A 19,699-nucleotide genomic window follows, 5' to 3' on the forward strand; every position below is an offset into this window, starting at 1 on the left:
GGTGGAACCCCAGAACTGTGTCCTCCGGGCCTAGGAGTCTGCTTCAAACTTACATTTTTCATACGCCTGAGGGTGTATACCCGTGTAAGTAATTTCAAACAGAACCCCTCTCCCTGCACCTTCCAAAATACAGCATCGCGCAAATATCAGTCTAGGAAGCAACAAACTGGGGTAACAACCTTTAAAGTCCTAGAAAAGCATCTTAGTATTTTGACACAGAAGGGTCACACACGGGACTCACGGAGCATCACGCGAGGCCCGACGGGATGGCATTTCTAGTTCCTGCTACCGGGCTTGGAAAACAGAAGGCTCTGGCTGGATTTGCTGGCTGTTTCTCCCTTCGGTGTCTCCCTTTCTTGGTCCATCTTTTGGGTGGCTTTTCTGGCTCCAACCTTCAATGACAAGAGAACCACACGCACAGATTCTGTAATTGGGGCAAGGTCTCAAAATGTTCCACTCAAATGATTTTTTTTTTTTTTACTGAAAGAAAAATGTTTGCTGTAAAAAACCATCCATATATATTAATCATATTTATATATATTTATTAATATTATATATTATTATATATACTATATATATACTATATATACTATTACTATACTATTACTATATATAATATATATATATTATATTATATATACTATACTATATACTATACTAATATACTATTATATATATACTATTATATATGTATATATATATACTAATAATTATAGAGAGAGAGGGAGAGAGGGAGGGAGGGAGAGAAAGAGATACATAAAAAGAAACTAAAGTGAGGGGCACCTGGGTGGCTCAGTCGGTTATGCATCCGACTTTGGCTCAGGTCATGATCTCATAGTTTGTGAGTTCGAGCCCCGCGTCTGGCTCTCTGCTGTCAGTGCAGAGCCCGCTTGAAATTCTCTGTCCCCCTATCTCTCTGCCCCTCCTCTGCCCTCTCTCATTCAAAAATAAATAAACTTGAAAGAAAAAAAGAAGCTAAAACGATTCACCATGATCACACTACCCGAAGGTAAGCGTCACAATGTTTTGTTGTGCGCGCTTCCAGATATACAAACAACATTTCCCCCTTTTTTACAGTTTTGTGGTTTTGAAAACTACGAGCTTCTTATGATGGGCACATTCATTGTGATGGAATCTCTGTCTCCTGGAAAGCTGTCACCTAAGTGCCTGTGTCTTACGTCTCTGATGTTGGAGGGGTCTGTCTAGGTCTTTTCTGAGCGCTGCCCCTCCTCCCCGACACCTCGTGTGACGCTGTCCCTGGTCACAGTTGATTGGATGCTTGGCACGGGCTGTGCTTTTCAGATGATCACGCCCAGGATTTGGGGGTATCGGCTCTGAGATGCTACTTGCTCCCTGAGTCGGTCCTTTAAGCTGGGGCCAGGGAGGGGGGAATGGTGAGGTCATCTCTTCCCATCCCATATAACTGGAGAAAGTAGAGATGAGCAGGTACAGGGAGACGCAGAGAAGGGGTGGGGTAGGGAGACGATGCCTGGGACCTGAGGCTTACCAGTTCCCTTTTGAGGCCAGACCTTCTCTCAGCCCTTGGTTTTTCTGACGCACGCACTCCTGTATCCCTGTAAAAGCCCCCCTCCCCATTTCTGAGCAGGTTCCCACTAGTTGCCCCCCAAGAATCTCCCTCTGGCACATTTCTGCGTACTGTACATGGGATCGTAGCTTGAAGGTTTCTTTCCAACAGGCTTCAAATTCCAGCCCTATTTCCTGCAAGTTTTGGACTCCAACCATGAGGACACATGCCCTTGGGTAGGAGGGGGGGTTGGGAAGGGGGCTGGTGGGTGGTCAGGTTTCAGCTCGGCCACTTACTCTATGACCCTCGGTTTCCCCATCTGTCAAATAGGGGCCAGAATAGCCATCCTGTCTTCCTCAGGGACTGAGAGAAGATTCCGGGTGGATTTTATTTTTTTATTTTTTTATTAAAAAAAATTTTTTTTTTCAACGTTTATTTATTTTTGAGACAGAGAGAGACAGAGCATGAAGGGGGAGGGGCAGAGAGAGAGGGAGACACAGAATCGGAAACAGGCTCCAGGCTCTGAGCCATCAGCCCAGAGCCCGACGCGGGGCTCGAACTCACGGACCACGAGATCGTGACCTGGCTGAAGTCGGACGGTTAACCGACTGCGCCACCCAGGCGCCCCATCCGGCTGGATTTTAAAGGAAGGGGCTGCTAGGCCCATCTGTGGAGCTGTCTTTACTCGGGAGGTATAAAAACCACCTCCTGAGGCCTGTGCCAGTGGCTGACAGGGGCCTTAAATGTGCTCTGAGACCGCATCCAAAATCATTTCAGGGTGAGAAGAGGTAGCTTCCCTACAAGAACCTACATAGGAAATCTTGGTCGGAATGCCCAGCGACAATGAAAACAGCGAATGTCAAAACCCTCCCCCAAGCCACCTTTCCTTTTTATTGGATTTTCAGTAAGATTGCTGGCCCTGGATGGTTCCCGAGCACCCGTGCCCTGGCCTGATGAGGTTGGCGGGGAACAGAGGGCAGAGGGCCGACCTGGGAAAAGGAGGACGCTGAGGCACGTGGGAGGAAGGGCTGGGAAATCACGCAGTGCCCTCCCTGAACAGGGACCACTGGCGAGCGCCATGCATTAGGGCCTAGACGTCTGGAAACCACATGCATCACCTTTGGAACGAACGGGCAGGGATAGAAGCTGGGCATTTAGATAGTGACACCCAGCTGGAAATGAACTCGGGACACACCGGGTGGCCGCCTCAGGCAACTGGAAGCCGTGGGCTCTAGAAAGGCCCCTTCTGTTTGTTGCCACCCGGCCTCAGGGCTCTGCTTAAGCAGCTCCTCTTTGGGGGAGGCCCTGCCTGGCCCTTGCACTGGGTGAGTCCTTGTGAAATATGCTCATGAACTCAGGCAGCCGACCTTTGTTCCCAAAACATCGCGTGCAAGGTAATTATTGCATCGTTATTGTATTTACTGAAAAAAAAAATGCCGGAGAGTGTAAGCTAGAAAGGAGGGGGGGCGGATTTTGTGTGTTTCTCCTTTGATCTAACCCCACAGTGCTCACCCTTGTTTCCATTATTGTCCCCCACTAAGGAGTCTTCTTAGACAACAGTTTCTAATTGCTTCAGTCCCATGAAATTTTAGTAGGACAGATAGCACTCTATATGTGTGTGTGTGCGCTTTATATATTAAAAAAAAATAAATTTCGCCCCCTCAAGGGGTGACCTTACCCCGACTGGGAATTCCTGATTGAACCCCAACACCTGGACAGTACCTGCCACGTTGTAGGCTCTCAGTAAATATTCCTCGAGTAAACGAGGGCTGGGACAGTACCTTTTTGTCCACTCTCCCATCGCTCCGTGTGGAGGCTGGCATGTGTTAACTAGGTTTTCCATTTTAGCATCCAACTCCCCCCAAACTATAAATGACTTTTAGCTGCAGTGGGAGACAGTACAGAATCACTGAATGGCATTACAAAGGAGGGAAAACCAAAACCCGCGGGGCCTCGGAAGGGAAGGGGGTGCCATTTCTGAGGCTTGCTAGAAATGGAGACTCTTTTACAAGTGAGCAGGACTGAAAAGCAGATTTTACACGTCCTGTCTTTTTCAGGATGGTCGCGGTGATTCCCTCCCTCTAAAGACACAAGGCACACAGTGGAGAAAGGGGATGGCCAAGCTACACTTTGTAAAGAATGTGGAGAGAACCTTTCTGCACCAAGGAGATCCTAGACACCCAACCTCTAAGCTCGGGCTGGAGGGCTGGGAGCAGGCTCAGGCTTTGCTCTTAGCTGGGGTACCATCTGCCACATTCTGTTACGCCCAGACACGGCCTGAAGTTCCGGGGAGCTTCACATCTCAGAGGAGCACAATGTTCCTACAACATCTAGGGACCATCCTGGTATCTCCTCTGTCATCTTACATCCCAAGGTGGTCCTCGGACAAAAATCGCGCTACATATATATATATATATATATATATATATATATATATATATGGATGAGTAAATGACCAGTCTCCCACTCGTGCCCACTTGGCAGGCTGGCAAAGCTGGGGGAGCCCTCAGGACACTCTATCCCGGTAACGTCCTGCTCTAGGTAGTAACCACCTTCCAGCCTTAGAATAAGGGTGTTGGTTGAGAAAAGGGTTCCATCTTCCAAAAATGTCCCTTACCTAGGATAGCTTTGGTTTTTCTAACGCTAATTTTGTTGTCTTGGAATTATTGTGACCTTGTCTCAAAAGCGAATATGGTTCCTGTTTCTTATTCAACCACAGTGTGGTTAGCTTTCAAGCTTCCTGAGAGCTCACCTCTATTTTCTGCAGAGTGGGAATGTGGTTGGGTCAGCTCCAGTTCCAGGGCTGAATTGTGAATGGCAGCGTTTCAACATGTTTAAGATTTCATAGTCTCGACTCTCAACTCTTAAAAAAAAAAAAAAAGAGTATTCTAGAGGTGTTTCCTCGAAATTCAAGAGAAAAGTCACCCGAAGTGTATCTGGTTTCTTATCGGGAGGTTTATTACCTAAAGCAGGGGAAGCAGTGCTCGTCTGGGTGTCAGATCTGCAATGAGCCGCACCTCTTATCCAGCTGTGTGGCTCCGGACAAATAGCTTAACGTCTCTGACTTTCAGACACCTCGTCTGATGACGGAGGACAGAAACGAGAGCTGCCCCGTGGGTTTGTTGTAAAGATTAAATGGGATGATGCACACTGAGCGCTTAGCTCTGTGCCTGGCACATACTAAATGCTCGATACACAACACATGTGCTGGTATTTTTGTCAACTGGCTTTTCCGCTGACGTCCTATTGTTCTCCTTTTCCTTCTGGCTCACCTGGAAACCTGAGTTTTGCATCTGGTTCTTCACTGTCTCTACAAACATTCGTCTCTTTAATAAAGAATATTGACACAATTTAGCTCATGCGCTTCTCTCAAAGAAAAATGGTTTTTCTCAACTTTCAGATGCCACCCGTTTGGATGAAATGTCGGGCTTTCCTAGGGATGGGGGTGGGGTGGGGATGTGCACGTGCAGAAGGGGGCATGGCCTCCGGGCCATGCTACCCTGTCCTGCCGAGCTCCGTAGGGATGGCTCTCTGTTCCGGATTCCAGAGGAATCTGAGAGGTGGAGGCTTGTCCAGCAAGGGGCCTTTGGGGGGGAACCCTGCGGTTCTCTTGGAGGATAAATCTGCTTTGGGTGGAAGTGGAGCCCCCCTGATCGACGGAAGAGGCTCAACGGACGTGGGCTTCTACCTTGGCACCCAACAGCCCGGGCATGACGAAAGCCACAGCGGTGAACTAACCTCCCCGGCAGGGACTGCGAGCTCCTTGGGAGCCAGCATCACTGCTGCAGCTTGCCCTTTCCCTGGGACTGGCTAACTGTTGCTGACCCTGGTGTCCTCGAGACCTCAGGGACAGTTCGCTGAAGGAAGAGCATCTCCCAGGCGCTGGGGACGCAACGGTGAGAGAGAGCGGGGGGCCTCCCTCGCCCACTGACACTCCAGCGGAGGGGGGGGACCGTGCAGGGATATCGGGAAGGCGGTGTTTCTCAGAGAGCCCCGAGCATCTCCTGGGGAGGTGCCAGCCAGAAGCCTCCAGGGGGCCGGGGAGGTAAAAAAAGTGGGTGAAGTGAGCAGGGTGGGGGGTGGCGACAAACCCACGAGCCCGGCGCCTTTCTAAGGGGCCTGCAAAACGCCGGCTCGTGGGCCTGGTATCACCAGATCTTTCTTCCCAGTTGCCCAGAGAAGCTGGACATCCAGAGTGTTTCGTGAGAGTGACCTATTTGGAGAGGTTACTTAAAAAAAGGAAACCCTTGAGCCGAATGGAACGCCTCTGTGGGCTGCCATTTTGCGACATCCGCTTCAGAGCCTGCCCCCTCGGCTTCCAGTTGGTTCTAGTAAATATTTGTTGGCAGGGTTGCCAGATGAAATACAGAACGCCCAGTTAAATTTGAATATCCGCGTGAAAAGATAGATATATATAGGTATAAGTATGCCTCATGCAATATTTGGGACATACTTCTACTAAGTGACTCTTTGTTGTTTTTCTGCAGTTGAAGTTTAACTGGGCATCCTGTTGGGTTTTGCTTTCCCTTAGATCTGGCAACTCTGTTGGGTGTTCACAAAACTCGCGGAGGAAGGGAGTGGGGCCATCTTTGGGATGGGGCATGGGTACGTGCAAGTCTCTCTCGTATCCGCAGAAGGGTGCTACCTCCATCCTTACGGCAACTGCCTAAGGAGGCTTAGGGGCCCGCATTTAACTGAGTTGCTCTCTGGACATTTTTCATGGAGGAGGCCTTGAGCCTGCAGCCCCTCAACATTCATCACAGACTCAGCCGAGAGGCGCTAAGCTTAGCAGATAGTCACCAACCAAATTCCCAGATAACTGTAAAGCAGTAGTTTTAAGCCAGCAACCTCCTTGTTTTTTTTTGGTTTTTGGTTTTTGGTTTTTTTTTTACCCAGCAGAATGCTTCAAGCAAAATCCCATGAGGAACTTGGCATATAAAACAAATAAGGGAGAACTTTTCTGGGGGAAACCAGGAGTATGTATGTGTGTGCCTGTGCGTGTGTGGGCTGGGGATGTTGACGGTCACACTTTTCCACGGCACCCAAGGGCTCCAGGGAACCCCAGTCTGAGCATTGCTCCAAAATATCTTCCTCGGATTGAATGCAATCGGTGGACAGCTGAGCGCTGAAGGGCAGATCTTGGGCCCTCCTGCACACCGGCTTTTCCTGAACTTTCCTGAACTCGCTGGGCTGTAATGACATCAGTCTGTCTCAAGAGCTGTCCTCAGACCTGGCCCTCAGACGTGGCCCAGCCAACGCTGAGCTGCTCTTCGTAGGGATATTGTTCATTAGATCACGCAGCGTCCTCTCTAGGGGACAATCCAGTGCCATCTTGTTCTAAGAGCACTGAGATGCACTGCATCCATCGTTAGCTCATGGACGCCATGAACTCTGGGTTTTCCAGTTCCCATTGGCTGCCAGAGAGCCCAGTCACGTGTGACTCCCCCTTGACAGGTAAGAAGGGCGTTAGAGTTGGCACTCTCCTCCTCACTCTTGGCTCCTTTCACCCATTTATTTTACTCTTAGGGCAGGGGGTCTGGGGCTCCCCACTCCTCTCTTCTCCTTTTCTTATGACCTTGCCTCCAAGTCCCCAAATCACTTAGTGCCTAGAATGGTTGCTCAGCCAAAACCACACCTGCACCTGCCCTGTGCCTTACCTCCAGATAATAGGTTCGTTGCTTGCCCCTCTCTTAGGTCATCTGTTCAGACTGCAGGCAAGGGAGGGGCAGGGGCTGGGGCGGGGGAAGGGAAGGCAGTGGAGGTGTGTGGATGTTTCCGGCACAGCACACGGTGGCTCGTACACCCCTTGAAAACACCGTATCTGCTTTGTGTCTGGCTACAAGATCAGAAAACCTCTCCAGACCTGCCTCTCTCTCTCTCTTTGAAGGAACAGTTGCGAGAGGTTCGTTCTTTTGCGCTTCCCTGTTCGAGATCCTCTAAACGTTCCTGAGTGAAAATATCAGGTGAGCAAGAGAGCGTTTAGTGTGTCCGGACCTGTTCCACTCTGGGACGCACCTCTGAGGTTTCTGGGAGACCCTGGGGCTCACTGGCGGGCAGAAGATGCGGGCAGGAAGGGCTTCATCTTCTAACCACGCGCCGCACCGCACAAACCACACTTCACATTCTCATCCTTTCATGGGCTGGAGGGTACGGCCCCCACCCCCTACCCTCCCATTCTTATCCTGTACACCATCTACCGATTTCTACTCCTCGGTCAAAAGCACCCAACTGAGGGATCCTGGATTTAAAAAAAAAATTTTTTTTTTTTAAACCTGGATCTTGAGAATGCTTGGGCTCGACCTGTTTCCGATTCTGTGTCTCCCTCTCTCTCTGCCCCTCCCCTGTTCATGCTCTGTCTCTCTCTGTCCCAAAAAGAAATAAACATTGAGAATGCTTGGGCTCGAGAAAAATTTCGGGAAATTGTGATTTGAGTAGGGTAGTGAGGACATCGATGACGGTACAGAAGGTCGTATGGAGCAGTCCTGTGTGCTAAGAGTCTTGTATCCACACTCTCCTTGAATTGGAAGCATTGGGTTACGAGCCACTTCTATTCTCATCTGAAGGATGAGGGATCTGAGCTAATTAAGCAGAGCGAAGGTGGTGTGTGTGTGTGTGTGTGTGTGTGTGTGTGTGGAGAGGGGGCGGTGGTCTAGCCCCACTGACCCCACCCGGCAACGCTGTGGCCACGCCCCTTGGCCAGGATTTGATTGGCTGGAGACCTGAGGGGCTTCCCCAGCCAGAAGCGGCCAGCGCACCCCACCCCGGAGCCTTCCAGACGCTAGGAGCCCTAATAAAGGGCCAGGAAGGGGAGTGCGTGCTGCCCCGATGGCTACTTCTGTGCATTTGAAATTCTCCCATTGAAAATTCCAGCCTTCGCCCATTCACAAAAAGTATCTGAGCTCTTCTTGGCCGGAGCCCTGGTTGTATTCACCAACTCTAAAGGGGACCTTCACAAAACAGCTGCTGGCTCCCGGAGCCCCGGGATCGCGTCTCGGGGTTTGGCGACAGCGTCAGCCGGCGGGAAGCTCCTTCAAGGACCTGCCGGCCTCGCCCCACCCGTCCACGAGCTGCCTTTTCTCCCCCCGCCCAGGCCCCGTAATCGTGCTTGCTGTGCGCCCGGCACTGCAGGCTTTATGGCATTTAACCCTCCCCGGGCCCCGTTGTTAATCATCTTTGGGTGCTCGTGTTGAGGAATCTGAGACGCAGGGGGCATAAACCAGTGGCTCGGGGTCACTTGGGGCTAGGGGTGGGGCTTCGACTCTAGCCGTTTGGCTCCAAAGTCCGCCTCCGAACTCGGAGAGACACAGCTGCCTTATACGGTGGTGTGGGAAGCGGATGAGACCGGGCGCAGTCTGCACGGCTGTCATTGTCCCTCTGTCACAGGGCCAGAGCTCCAGACCGGGGGCCTTCCAGGGTCCGGAGCTGATGACCGCGAGGTTCCCTGTGAGTGCCCAGCACTGAGGTTTTCCCCAGCATTTTATATCAAGTCTCATTGCCACAGCCAAAGGTATGAGTGTGGAAGTGTGACTTTTGATTCCAGAAAGTTCTGCTTTGGCGAACAGATGTTTGAACATTGACACTAAAAACTACTTCCTGCTTTTCGTTTTTCCTTTTTGAGGAGGGTGATGGTTCTGCCGGTCTAGTGCCTCAGCCACCCCGTTCTCTACGGATGGGGGAAATTTTATACGTGAGACTGAAACCACGAAGGCTCCTTGTGAAGATGCTAGGTGTCAAACTTAAAACAAAAATCACTTCCATGATGAATATGTTCCTTGGAGGGAACTGAGGCCAAGACAGATCCTGAAGTTCCCTTTAGAACGCAGCAAAACCCTAAAATCTATGTTGGTGGTTGTTTTTCCTCCTGATAAACAGGAAGTTCTGACGTGTTAATAATACACCTTGCATGCCAACCCTAGCCCTGGGATGAGCGGAGACCTCCTGGGAAAGGAGGCGCACAGAGCAACGGGTGGGGAGAAGCGAACTCGGGCTGGGGAGGGCAGCAGGCCTGGGGCGGGGGTGGCGTCCCGTTTCTGCTGCCCGGCAGCCAGGTGACGCTGCCCTCTGTCAGCCGCTCTGAATGGGCGGCCACTCGCCAGCATCCCTCGCGGGGCTGATGGGAGGGATGAAGCATGTGTCGCGTGGAGCAGGTGCCTGTCCCTCGGTACGTGCCCAGGAAATAATGCCACCGGCAGCGCTGTGATTGTGGCTCTGCTTTTCGTAATCTTTCCCTAAATTGTGACTTCCATGAATTTGAAAGTTCTCAGCCCCGGCTCTGCTGGGGATACAGATGCAGGTTTGACTTGGCCACTTCAGCTCCTTCTCCACAGAAGGATGTCTAGTGCCCAACAGGCTGGCATGGCCCCTGCATTGTGTATGAATGAGGCAGCTCATGAATAATGCATGTAAAGCCTGATTATGTAAATCCTCAGGTTTTCTTACATTTTTAGCCAGCCCCATGACAATGGCCTTTTTTTGGGCCCTTTGCTGCCCCATTCTGTGGTCTGGTGTCTCAGCTTTGGGGGCTAGCCTGCCAAGTCCTGGGGGGGGGCACCTTAGGGAGGGGTGAGCTCTCTGGCGGGCACATCAAAGGAAAAGTCAGAGCTCTGTCACTGGCCCAGCTCTCCCTGGTTGCCTGGTGTGAAAGGAAATCGTCCTTTGCCTGAGGCCTGTGATGTTTAATTCAAGACTGTGGACTCTAGAAACCCCACATCTAGGGCTCCTTCTGAGCACGATGGCTGGATTCATTTCTAGCGCTATAAGCCAGGGAACCTGTGGTCTGGGAGGTTTGCAGGTTGGAGGGCAGGCTTCTGCGAGTAACTTGTCTGACCAGGGCCTCCTGGTTGGGGAGGAGGGCACCCTTCTATAGCCTTCTATGGCTTGGCCTCCTTAGAGCTCCTGCAGGCAACGCACACACACACACACACACAAATATACACACAGAAACACACATTACAGCACACACACACTTATTATACACACTCACATACACGCACACGTGCAAGCATGCATGCATAAATACACAGCCCTGAGTCAGGCAGACTAACAATTACAAGAAGAACGGGGAGAGCCCAGCAGAGAGCTCGGAAACTAGAGTCAGAGATCTGGGGCCAGGTCTAGGCTCTGCTTACCAGCTGCTACTGTGTGAGCTTGGGCAAGTCTCTTAACTTTCGGAGGCTCAGTTTCCTCATCTGTAAAACGGGACTCATCATACCAACCAGGCAGACCTACGAAGGCATGAGTCACCCCGATCAGGGCTGCAAAGCCTGGGTGGAGCCCGGTGCCTGGAGATGGTCACGAGATGGTTATGAGAATTTTCCTTGTTTGTCCTATTTTAGTTTAGGCAAGGGTTGAGAAGAAGGGAGAGTCTGGTTTGGAAATGAATGCAGGAGCGAATGGCTATGGGTATAAACTGCAGAGAAGACAAGAGAACATCTCTGCCAGAGTTTTAAAAGGGGGGGGGGTGCGCCTGGGTGGCTCAGTCGGTGGAGCCTCCGACTTCGGCTCAGGTCACTATCTCACAGTCCGTGAGTTCGAGCCCCGCGTCGGGCTCTGTGCGGACAGCTCGGGGGCTGGAGCCTGCTTCGGATGCTGTGTCTCCGTCTCTCTCTGCCCCTCTTCCACTCATGCTTTGTCTCTCTCTCTCTCTCAAAAATAAACAAGCATTAAAAAAAAAATTAAAAAAAAAAAGAGAGCCCCTCTGCCGACCACGGGGCAGGCACAGGTCTGCCGGGAGCTTCCGAAGCACCTGTTTGGCTGTGGGTCATGCGTGCCTCACCGTCAGCTGCAACTCTCTCGGGTCTGAGGCAGAGCTTGCCCCAGTGACCCCACGTGCAGGCAGCTGGCCACACGGAGGAGAGTGGCATCTACCCGCCGTGTGCCAGGCCCTGGGCTACCCGCTCTAGAGGGAGCACACGTGTCCCTCGCCGTCTGAAGCCACACGGCCTGTGAGTTCACACCGTGAGAGCCTGGATGGTGAGGGTGCCGGCACTGTGCCCACAACAGCCCTGCAGGGCAGGGGCAGTCAGTTCCCGTTCACCGGTGAGGAATCGAGGCGCAGAGAGGGGAAGGGATTGGCACGAGGCCACGCAGTGAGTGAGTGGGGGGATCTGAACCCAGGACTAGCTGACTCCTGTGCCGCGTGACAGAGGAGAGGACAGGTTGAGGGGAGGAGGTGGCTGCTTTTGGCTGGATCGCCAGCCTGAGTCTCAGATCTTGGTTTCTCAAGGCAATGCTACGGCCAAGTTCCTGCCAGGAGCCGGAGCTCTCGTCCTCCTGCCCTTCCTCCGGGTTCCCGCAGCCCGGAACGCACGCCCCCCGCCCGTGCCTGTGGTGGGCAGAGTCCAGCTCCCCTTTGCAACTCAGTGCAAAGGTGTCACCCCTTGGAAGACACCCCTGGGACGTTCCGGGCTGGCCGAGCGCCTGCCTCTGGATGACACAGCTTGCGCGCCCTTCAGACAGAGACTCTATTTTTTTATTTACTTTTTAATGTTTATTCATTTTGAGAGAGAAAGAGTACGAGTGGGGGAGCGGTAGAGAGAGAGGGAGACACAGAATCTGAAGCAGGCTCCAGGCTCTGAGCTGTCAGCCCAGAGCCCGATGCAGGGCGCGAACCTAGGAACGGTGAGTTCATGCCCTGAGCCAAAGTCAGACACTTAACCTACTGAGCCACTCAGGTGCCCCAGACAGAGACTTTAAATCATTAAATCAGCCAGCAGTCAGCGCTTTACCTGTTATGCTCTAAAGGGTTATGTTCTTCAAGGACACGCATCCATCTGTCCCCGTCCATCCATCCATCCATCCATCCAATATTTCCTATGTCAACTATGTGCTGAGCACTCCGAGTAGTGAACCCACATCTTTATTCACAGGGAGCTTTTTCATCTATGTATCCCTACCACCCGGGAGAACCATCAAAATACAAACAATAGCCACTGGTTAGGAAGACACGGATAAGCTACATTAGGAGTTTCAGAGGGGTTAAGGAAGCCACCTGAGGTCACACAGCAAGTGGCAGAACCAGGGTGTAAACCCGGGCGTGTCTGACACCCCACGGGCCACCCCGGGCGCTCGCTTTGCCATTTCCAAAGGGAGCCAGGGGCGGCCTCGGAGCTTGCGCTCCCCGCCAGGCCCTCTCACCTTCTGCTGCCTGATGGCCCTGTTGAACCTCTTCTCCTGGTACAGCTGGAGCTCCACGCGCCGCAGGGCCTCCTTCAACAGGGCCTTCTCTTCGGCCTCTTTGTAGATGTTGTCCTCTAGCTTGGCCACCTGTGACTGGTACGTCTGCACGGATGCTTTGCTCTGCCTGAGCGGACGGGAGAGACACGGCCTCTTTCTCCCGCATCTTCCTCCTTCGCCACCGATGTCCCCAACCTGGGAGAATCTCAGAACACTTCCCTAGGCGGCTAACTCGGTGGCTTCGTCGCCAGCAGATTTGGGGCGCACGGGGCAGGACAGATGCCTCATCAGCGGCCTACGTGCTACCAGCCCCCCGTGTCCCAGAGAGGGTAGGGGAGCGGCGGCCGCTGAAACAGGGCGGGGCCTTGGAAAGCACACGAGGCGAACCCTGAGTCAGAATTCGTACGAGGCGCCTCTCGCTCGTGGCGAGCGAGGGCAGGATGAACCCCGACCCCCTCGACCGCTGCTTTCTCGCAGACAGACTCGCTTCTGTCGGGCCCCAGGCCCCCTCCCCCGAGGCCTCTGCCTGTCCCGGACCTGCGTCTGCCGCTGCCCGAGGTTCAGCCGCGAGAACGGACACCTGGCCCTTTCTGCGGGGACACGGGCGGTACCTGAGCTGTTCTATGTCTTTCTCGTAGCCTCTCAAAAGCTCCTCTTTTCTCTCCAGCCGGCTCTTGAGTTGGGTGATCTTCTCGAACACCAGGTCGAGGTCCCTTTGTCGGAGCTGGTTGACTCTCTCTCTCTCTTTGGGGGAGAGGCACTTCATGGATATGTGACCTGACATGTCCTTGATGTTCATCAGGCTCCCGAGTGTTGTGCTCATGTCCATGTACTACGAGGAAAGCGTTTGGCAGTTAAGAGGCCTGGCGCGAGACCGCTGGAGGCCACTTTGAGGAGGCAAGCGTCTAATTTTGTCTTGTTCAGTGTCTGCAATTGCAGAGAACGAGCCCGTGCTTGGAAGTGAATGCGACCGGGCTGTTAGTGCGACTTTCGTTTCCTCCGTATCCATTTACGCCACGCCTTTTTGAGAACCAGGGGGAAGAGTGACAACAGACATAAACATTCATGCTAACTACCCAGTTTTTCAAGGAATTGCAAAGTCTGGGCCACGCTGGGACAGCAGATGGGTCCTGCAAAGCTCTTTTATAACAACGAAATACGCGCGCGAGGCTCGTGTTTAGTTACCCTATCCGGTGGTTAACAGTGACTGCAGGGGACCCACGTTTGGACGGGGGAGGGGGGGGGGAGGGGGGGAGCACGCTGGATGCACCTACCAACTTTTCACTGAGATCTAAAGCCTCAACCACATCCATCTTCCCTGACTTGATGTCCGGGACGGCTGAGTTGACAGGGCCGTTCTGAGGCTGGGGGGAAAAAAAAGAAAAAAAGAAGTAAAAACTCTCTCTCTCGGCATTCCATCGTGAACTTCTACATCCTGGAGGTAACACCCTGTGGTTCCCGAAGAATGACTTTAAGAGGGTTGATTTGCATGTCGGTTCTGGACCATCCAGTCCGAGTCCTCTGTCGACTGTGCTGCTACCCTTCAGACTGTGACTCTCTTTGGAATGACACATCACTTGCCTTGTTCTCTGGTTACTGCCGGTCTTCCCTCCGGACCAGTGGTTCTCAACCGAGGGGGTTTTGTCCACCCTCTCCTGCGTGCCCCAGGACCTTTGACAATGCCTGGACACGTTTTTAGCCGTCGCCAACTAGAGATGGGGAGTACTAATGGCACGCAGGGGGCCGAGGGCACGGATGCTGCTAAACACCCCACGGTACGTAGAACGGCCTCTGCCACAAAGAATTACCCGGCCCAAAATACCAGTCGTGTTCCGGTCGGGAAACCCCGGTCTAGATGACGAGCTTCCTTGCTTTTGCTCGCTGTTCCATTTCTCGTGCCCAGCATGGCACCTGGCACAGAATGGCACCTGGTGGGCATGCTTGTTGAATCAGTGAGACTCCTTTTATTAAAGGAGTCTCCTTTTCAGGCAGCAGAGACGATACCCTCACCCGATTTGGCCAAACCCTCCCCCAGTGCTGGAACCTGGTGGGCGGCCATCACTTCAGGCCCACGCTGTTTAGAAACAGTGCTGAAGGGTGTTTGCAGCTGTGCCCTAAGACCCTATCAGCCAGGTGGCTGCTGAAAGTCCCTACGGACCGCACGGAAAAGCCACCGGCCAGATCGGGGAGCCTGACGGACCACAAATAACTGTCATAAATCTCCCCCCAAAGCAGATTGGGTTAAGTGCTCGCCGTGAGCATCTCTTGGCCCGCAGCATTTGCTGGCACGATACTGTAAACGCCTGAGATTAAAAGGAAGCCCAGCTACAAAAACGGAAAGCTCAGAAAGTGACTGGGATAGAAAAGCCTGGACTCTTTGTCTCCACGTCTATAGCGAGGAGCGTAAAAGAGGGGACTTGATGACAGTCAACGGGGCACACCTGCTGCAAGAGAGTGTGAAGCATCACTGAGCGTGCCCGGCTCTGGGCGCTGTCCTCTGCACCCCTCTTCCGGTTCCCTTCTTCCCCGATGGAGGGTCACCTAAGGCAGAGTCTGGTCTACAAGGTTCAATCATGCAGTCCCCTGGTCCTTGTCTGCAGACTAGCAGAGGGCTAGGGACGGGCTGCCACAGACACAGTCCTGGCTCTGTCATTCATTATGCTGTGACCTTGGGTGACGTACCTGATCGCCCGAAGTCTTGACTTTTCCTGTCTGTAAGATGGGCATGATAGTAACTCCAACACAAGGCCGCTGGGCGGGGTGACTGACAAATGAGAGTTTAGCTCAGTGCCCAGCACCCAGGAGGCACTTCACTGATGTCAGCCAGCCTTCCTCCAGCTCCTTCTTTTAATTTTTATTATTGCCAAGCTTGGAGGACTGGGGTCTTCTGAGAGGGTGTGTGTGCGGGGGGCGGTTCCTGCTCTGCGGTGTTGGTGGTTGGAGAGGGTCAGGGCTAAGGCGAAAGTAAATCTTGGAAGCAGGTTAGGATATGTTCTTAGCTGAGTCTGCCTTTTTCTGGAGACTGTCCCTCCCCTTCCAACCTCAGACAGTGGGGAGTTTATCCAGAAAGCCAACACATTTTTGAAGAGTCACATTCCTAGCGAGTGTCTAGAAAAATTGCACAGGGGAATATTGGTACAGATAGGATGATTTTCTTCCTTCCTTCCTTCCTTCCTTCCTTCCTTCCTTCCTTCCTTTCGACTTCGTGCCCAGCACGGAGCCCAATGTGGGGCTTTTATTCACAACCCTGAGATCAAGACCTGAGCCAAGGTCAAGAGTCAGATGCTCAGCCAACTAAACCACCAGGCACCCTGTTATTTCTTCTACAAGCCTGTGCGTGGTTTAGATCCAGCTGTGGCGGGGCGCCCGGGTGGCTCAGCCGGTTGAGCGGCCGACTTCGGCTCAGGTCATGATCTCGCGGTCCGTGAGTTCGAGCCCCGAGTCGGGCTCTGTGCTGGCAGCTCAGAGCCTGGAGCTTGCTTCCGATTCTGTGTGTGTGTGTGTGTGTCTCTCTCTGCCCCTCCCCTGCTTGCTCTCTGTCCCTGTCCCTGTCTCTGTCTCTCTCTCAAAAATGATAAACGTTAAAAAAAGAAAAATTTAGATCCAGCTGTGGCAGCAAGCTGAGCCCAGGGGATCCCGTGAGTGACGCCGACCTGAGCTGTCCACCATCACGTGTCAGACACCCACCAGACATCCATTTAGGGTACAGGGCACCTTCACCATAACAATCGAATCACTTCTGAAAATCCTAGCAAATAAAACTATTTCCCTTAAGGAAGGGGGGTTTTCTTGAGTGACGCTATTTAAATACCTCGAAACTGTCATTCACAGCTACAATTTATTAAGTGTTCGCTCTGAGCTAGGTGGCGGGGCTAAGCACTTACCACCGCCACCTCTAAATCTTCGTCATTTCCCAGCTGGGGAAGGGAGTCCCAGAAAGGCTGAGCCCGCCCAAGGCCACACGGCTTGCAGGGCTGGGATTCTGACACGGGCCCCTCTGATTCTAGAACCTGTGCCTCTTAGTCAGCCCTCCTGCTACCCTTTACACGTTCGTGTTCTTCAGTTCGCCACGAAAAGCACACTTGAGGCAAACTCACGGCGTAATGTTAAGAATTAGCCTGTTGAGCTATTTTCTGCGGAACAGAACACATAATGTGAAAAGGAGGGCCCGCCAGCGATTACCCTGGCCCAGTGTCAGTGCAAGGGTTTACCACGCTGGCCACAAACGGAAAGCAACCTCTCTGTCCAGACACGGGGTCACCGCTATGGCAAAGCCACCGAGGGGTCGGCACAGACGCTGGCCCGCCAGGGAGGGCCGGCCCTGAACCTCTGACGCTCACGGCTGTGCCAGAGCGCACGGCTGGTGTCTGCCCTCAGGCCCACGCACTCCACGTCTCAGTCACCGCGGGGACAAACTTTCTTTGGTTACCGCTCTGATCTCTATTCTTGAGAAAGCTGGCACGTCAGGTTTTGCGTCCGATGTCTTCTGGACATTTGTTTCCATTCTGACAGCCTTTAAGTCTAGAAATGATTCATTCGGGTGGTCCTTATGATCTATAAAACAAGTAAGTGAGAGTCAAAAGAAAGGGTCGGGAAGAAGTTATTGCTCGTAATGATCACAGCTGCTCTTTACGGGACCCTTACCGTAGGCCGGTGCTGATCTCCAGCCCCCTCCCTTGGCAGGTGAGAAATAGGCCTAGACAGGTAGGTGGCTTGTCCAAGGTCACACAGCTAGGAGGAGGCTGCGGCCTCGCAGGTGTCAGTGCCAAGGCACAGAGGGTGAACTTTCAGCTACAGGAGCAAGGACGGAACTTGAACCCTGGCCTCTGGGTCCTAGCTCAGCGCTTCCCCCAGCAGTGTCTTGAGAATGCTATCCCCTCTAAACAGGGTGTTAGTCTATGACCAAGTTCCCGCTGGGCCACAGCAAAATGAGAAAAAGGAGGACAATGCAGTGACTTTTCCATGAAATCCTATCTATTTAAATACCAAGCCTTGCCCTTGACTCTGAGACCATGCCTGCCATCTTTCCTTGTATCACTACGTCCTTTCGGTTATGAAGTGATGGGGATGGGAGACAGTGGTCCTGGCCGATTGTCGGCGCCCAGAGTGATCCCTAGAGTCTGGGGCTCAGGACTGTGAGCTGGGAGAGGGAGACCAGCAGGGAGGGAACTTACTTGCTGAGGATGCCTTCTCCAGCTCCTTAATTCGTGCACGCAGTTCAGACAAGGCTTTTTTCTGACGCTGAATGACTTCCTCATGTCGGGACCCTTTGCACTTGGCCCCTAGATCACTGAAGGATTCCTGCGGCCAGAATGGTTCAGATAGCAGCGTTATTGGGGGTCAGAATTTCTCCCTTATATTCCAAGAAACACGTACAATTCATGGCTAGCAGGGACCCTGTCACTCAGTACCTTGGAAGCTACTATAAGGGGCTTTGGCACAGAAGGGATTTAAAATTTTCATTTCAAATATAAAGTCACATCTAGGAAGATTTTCAACTTTCTTACCTACTTAGCATATCTATAAATAAAACCCCCCTCTCTGTTCCCTCCCCACATTTTATATTTTATTCTAATATTCTGCTCAGCCCGGGTTTCTATTTGTTGTCATTTTGGATCTTGTTTCAGAATAATCCCATCAAATTCTGCTGCAGGAGGGGCATTTTTTGGATGAGAACACATGATGTTTTCTTCTTGACAGGTAATAAGGATGCTTGTCCAATATTTGCTAGGGGGGGAGTTTGACTGGCTCATGGTTGGTCTGGAGAGAGGAAAACCTTTCTCTGAGACTTCTGGAGCCTCTACTGTCCAACAGAGGTCTCTGCGATGAGGGGAATGTTCCATATTCGCACCACCCAATATGCTAGCCACCAGGCACAGAGCTAGAGTAGGGCTGATGAAGGGCATAGACAAGGAGAGGTCTTCTCTTATCTTTAAAAAAATTTTTTTTAAACGTTTATTCATTTTTGAGAGAGAGAGGAAGAGAAAGACAGAAAGCATAAGCAGGGGAGGGGAAGAGAGAGAGGGAGACACAGAGTCCAAATCAGGCTCCGGGCTCCAAGCTGTCAGCACAGAGCCCGACACGGGGCTCGAACTCACGAACTGTTGAGATCATGACCTGAGCTGAAGTCAGACACTCAAGCGACTGAGCCACCCAGGCGCCCCTTGGTCTTCTCTATCTTTTAAGGGTCATATCTACCTTTCAGATTCGGAAGAATCCGAGGTTCCATCTTTCAGAGGAAGTCACATATACACAACATTTGCATGCAGTTTCTGGAGGTTCCGGGACCCCCCTGAAGCCCCCGTGTGTCACACGGGCTCCGTGCGAACAAAGTCCCGTCTCCAGTGGTGTTCCCAGAGTCCAGCCCCGTGCCCCAGCTTAGTAGACGCGCAATAGTTACGGAGACTGAATGGACCAAGGTCAGAAACAGGAGTAGGAAGGAGCCTGTCCTGGCTTTCTGGCCGGGACCAGGCTCACCAGCAAAAAAGAAGGGGGTGCTCCACCCGTCTGCACTTAGTAGGACCTCATTTGACCTGGATACTGTCTTCAGCCTCCTTATAGACTGCACGGCTGGTTCACTCTTCCTAGGTTGGTTCTATACTAGCCTTGCTGTATTTGAGAGTGTAGGTCAGCCCAGGAGTAAACACCTGAAATGTCGTGTGTGTGTGTGTGTGTGTGTGTGTGTGTGTGTGTGTGTGTGTGTAAGATACGTGTGTGCACACGTGCAGGGGTGCAGAGAGGAGAGCAGGGGCTACTGACCTGGGGGTTGGGGCAGCCACAGCAGCGAGGCTGGGTGACAGCCTTTATTCTGTCTGAAGAGTATGTCTGAGCCCGATGTGACCCTTACTCATGGCTCTTCTGGGAATTTGTTTATTTAGAGAAGATGAAGATTCTTTCTCATACAACTCTTACGCCCTCTGACCCACTCTGGCTTAGAAAGCAGGAAGTAGCCCGAGTTTGGAAAGCCATTCTGAGGAGGAACAAATACTTTTTCCCTTT

The 19,699-nt window shown here is 52.3% G+C and overlaps 1 protein-coding gene across 1 annotated transcript in view; it reads right to left on the reverse strand.

The window, feature by feature from the left end:
* Nucleotides 1-275: 275 nt before the first annotated feature.
* The window catches only part of FHAD1 (forkhead associated phosphopeptide binding domain 1), a 118,295-nt gene continuing 98,871 nt past the window's right edge, over nt 276-19,699 (reverse strand). The window contains 6 exon segments of the mRNA XM_047085238.1: nt 276-392; nt 12,662-12,827; nt 13,312-13,532; nt 13,975-14,066; nt 17,123-17,254; nt 17,875-18,001. Coding sequence (XP_046941194.1) covers nt 276-392; nt 12,662-12,827; nt 13,312-13,532; nt 13,975-14,066; nt 17,123-17,254; nt 17,875-18,001 — 855 coding nt within the window.

Source organism: Lynx rufus, unplaced genomic scaffold (assembly GCF_022079265.1).
Source record: "Lynx rufus isolate CCGP_SWC_20201006 ecotype Redwood Valley unplaced genomic scaffold, mLynRuf1.p SCAF_2, whole genome shotgun sequence".
NCBI classification, from domain to species: Eukaryota; Metazoa; Chordata; class Mammalia; order Carnivora; family Felidae; genus Lynx; species Lynx rufus.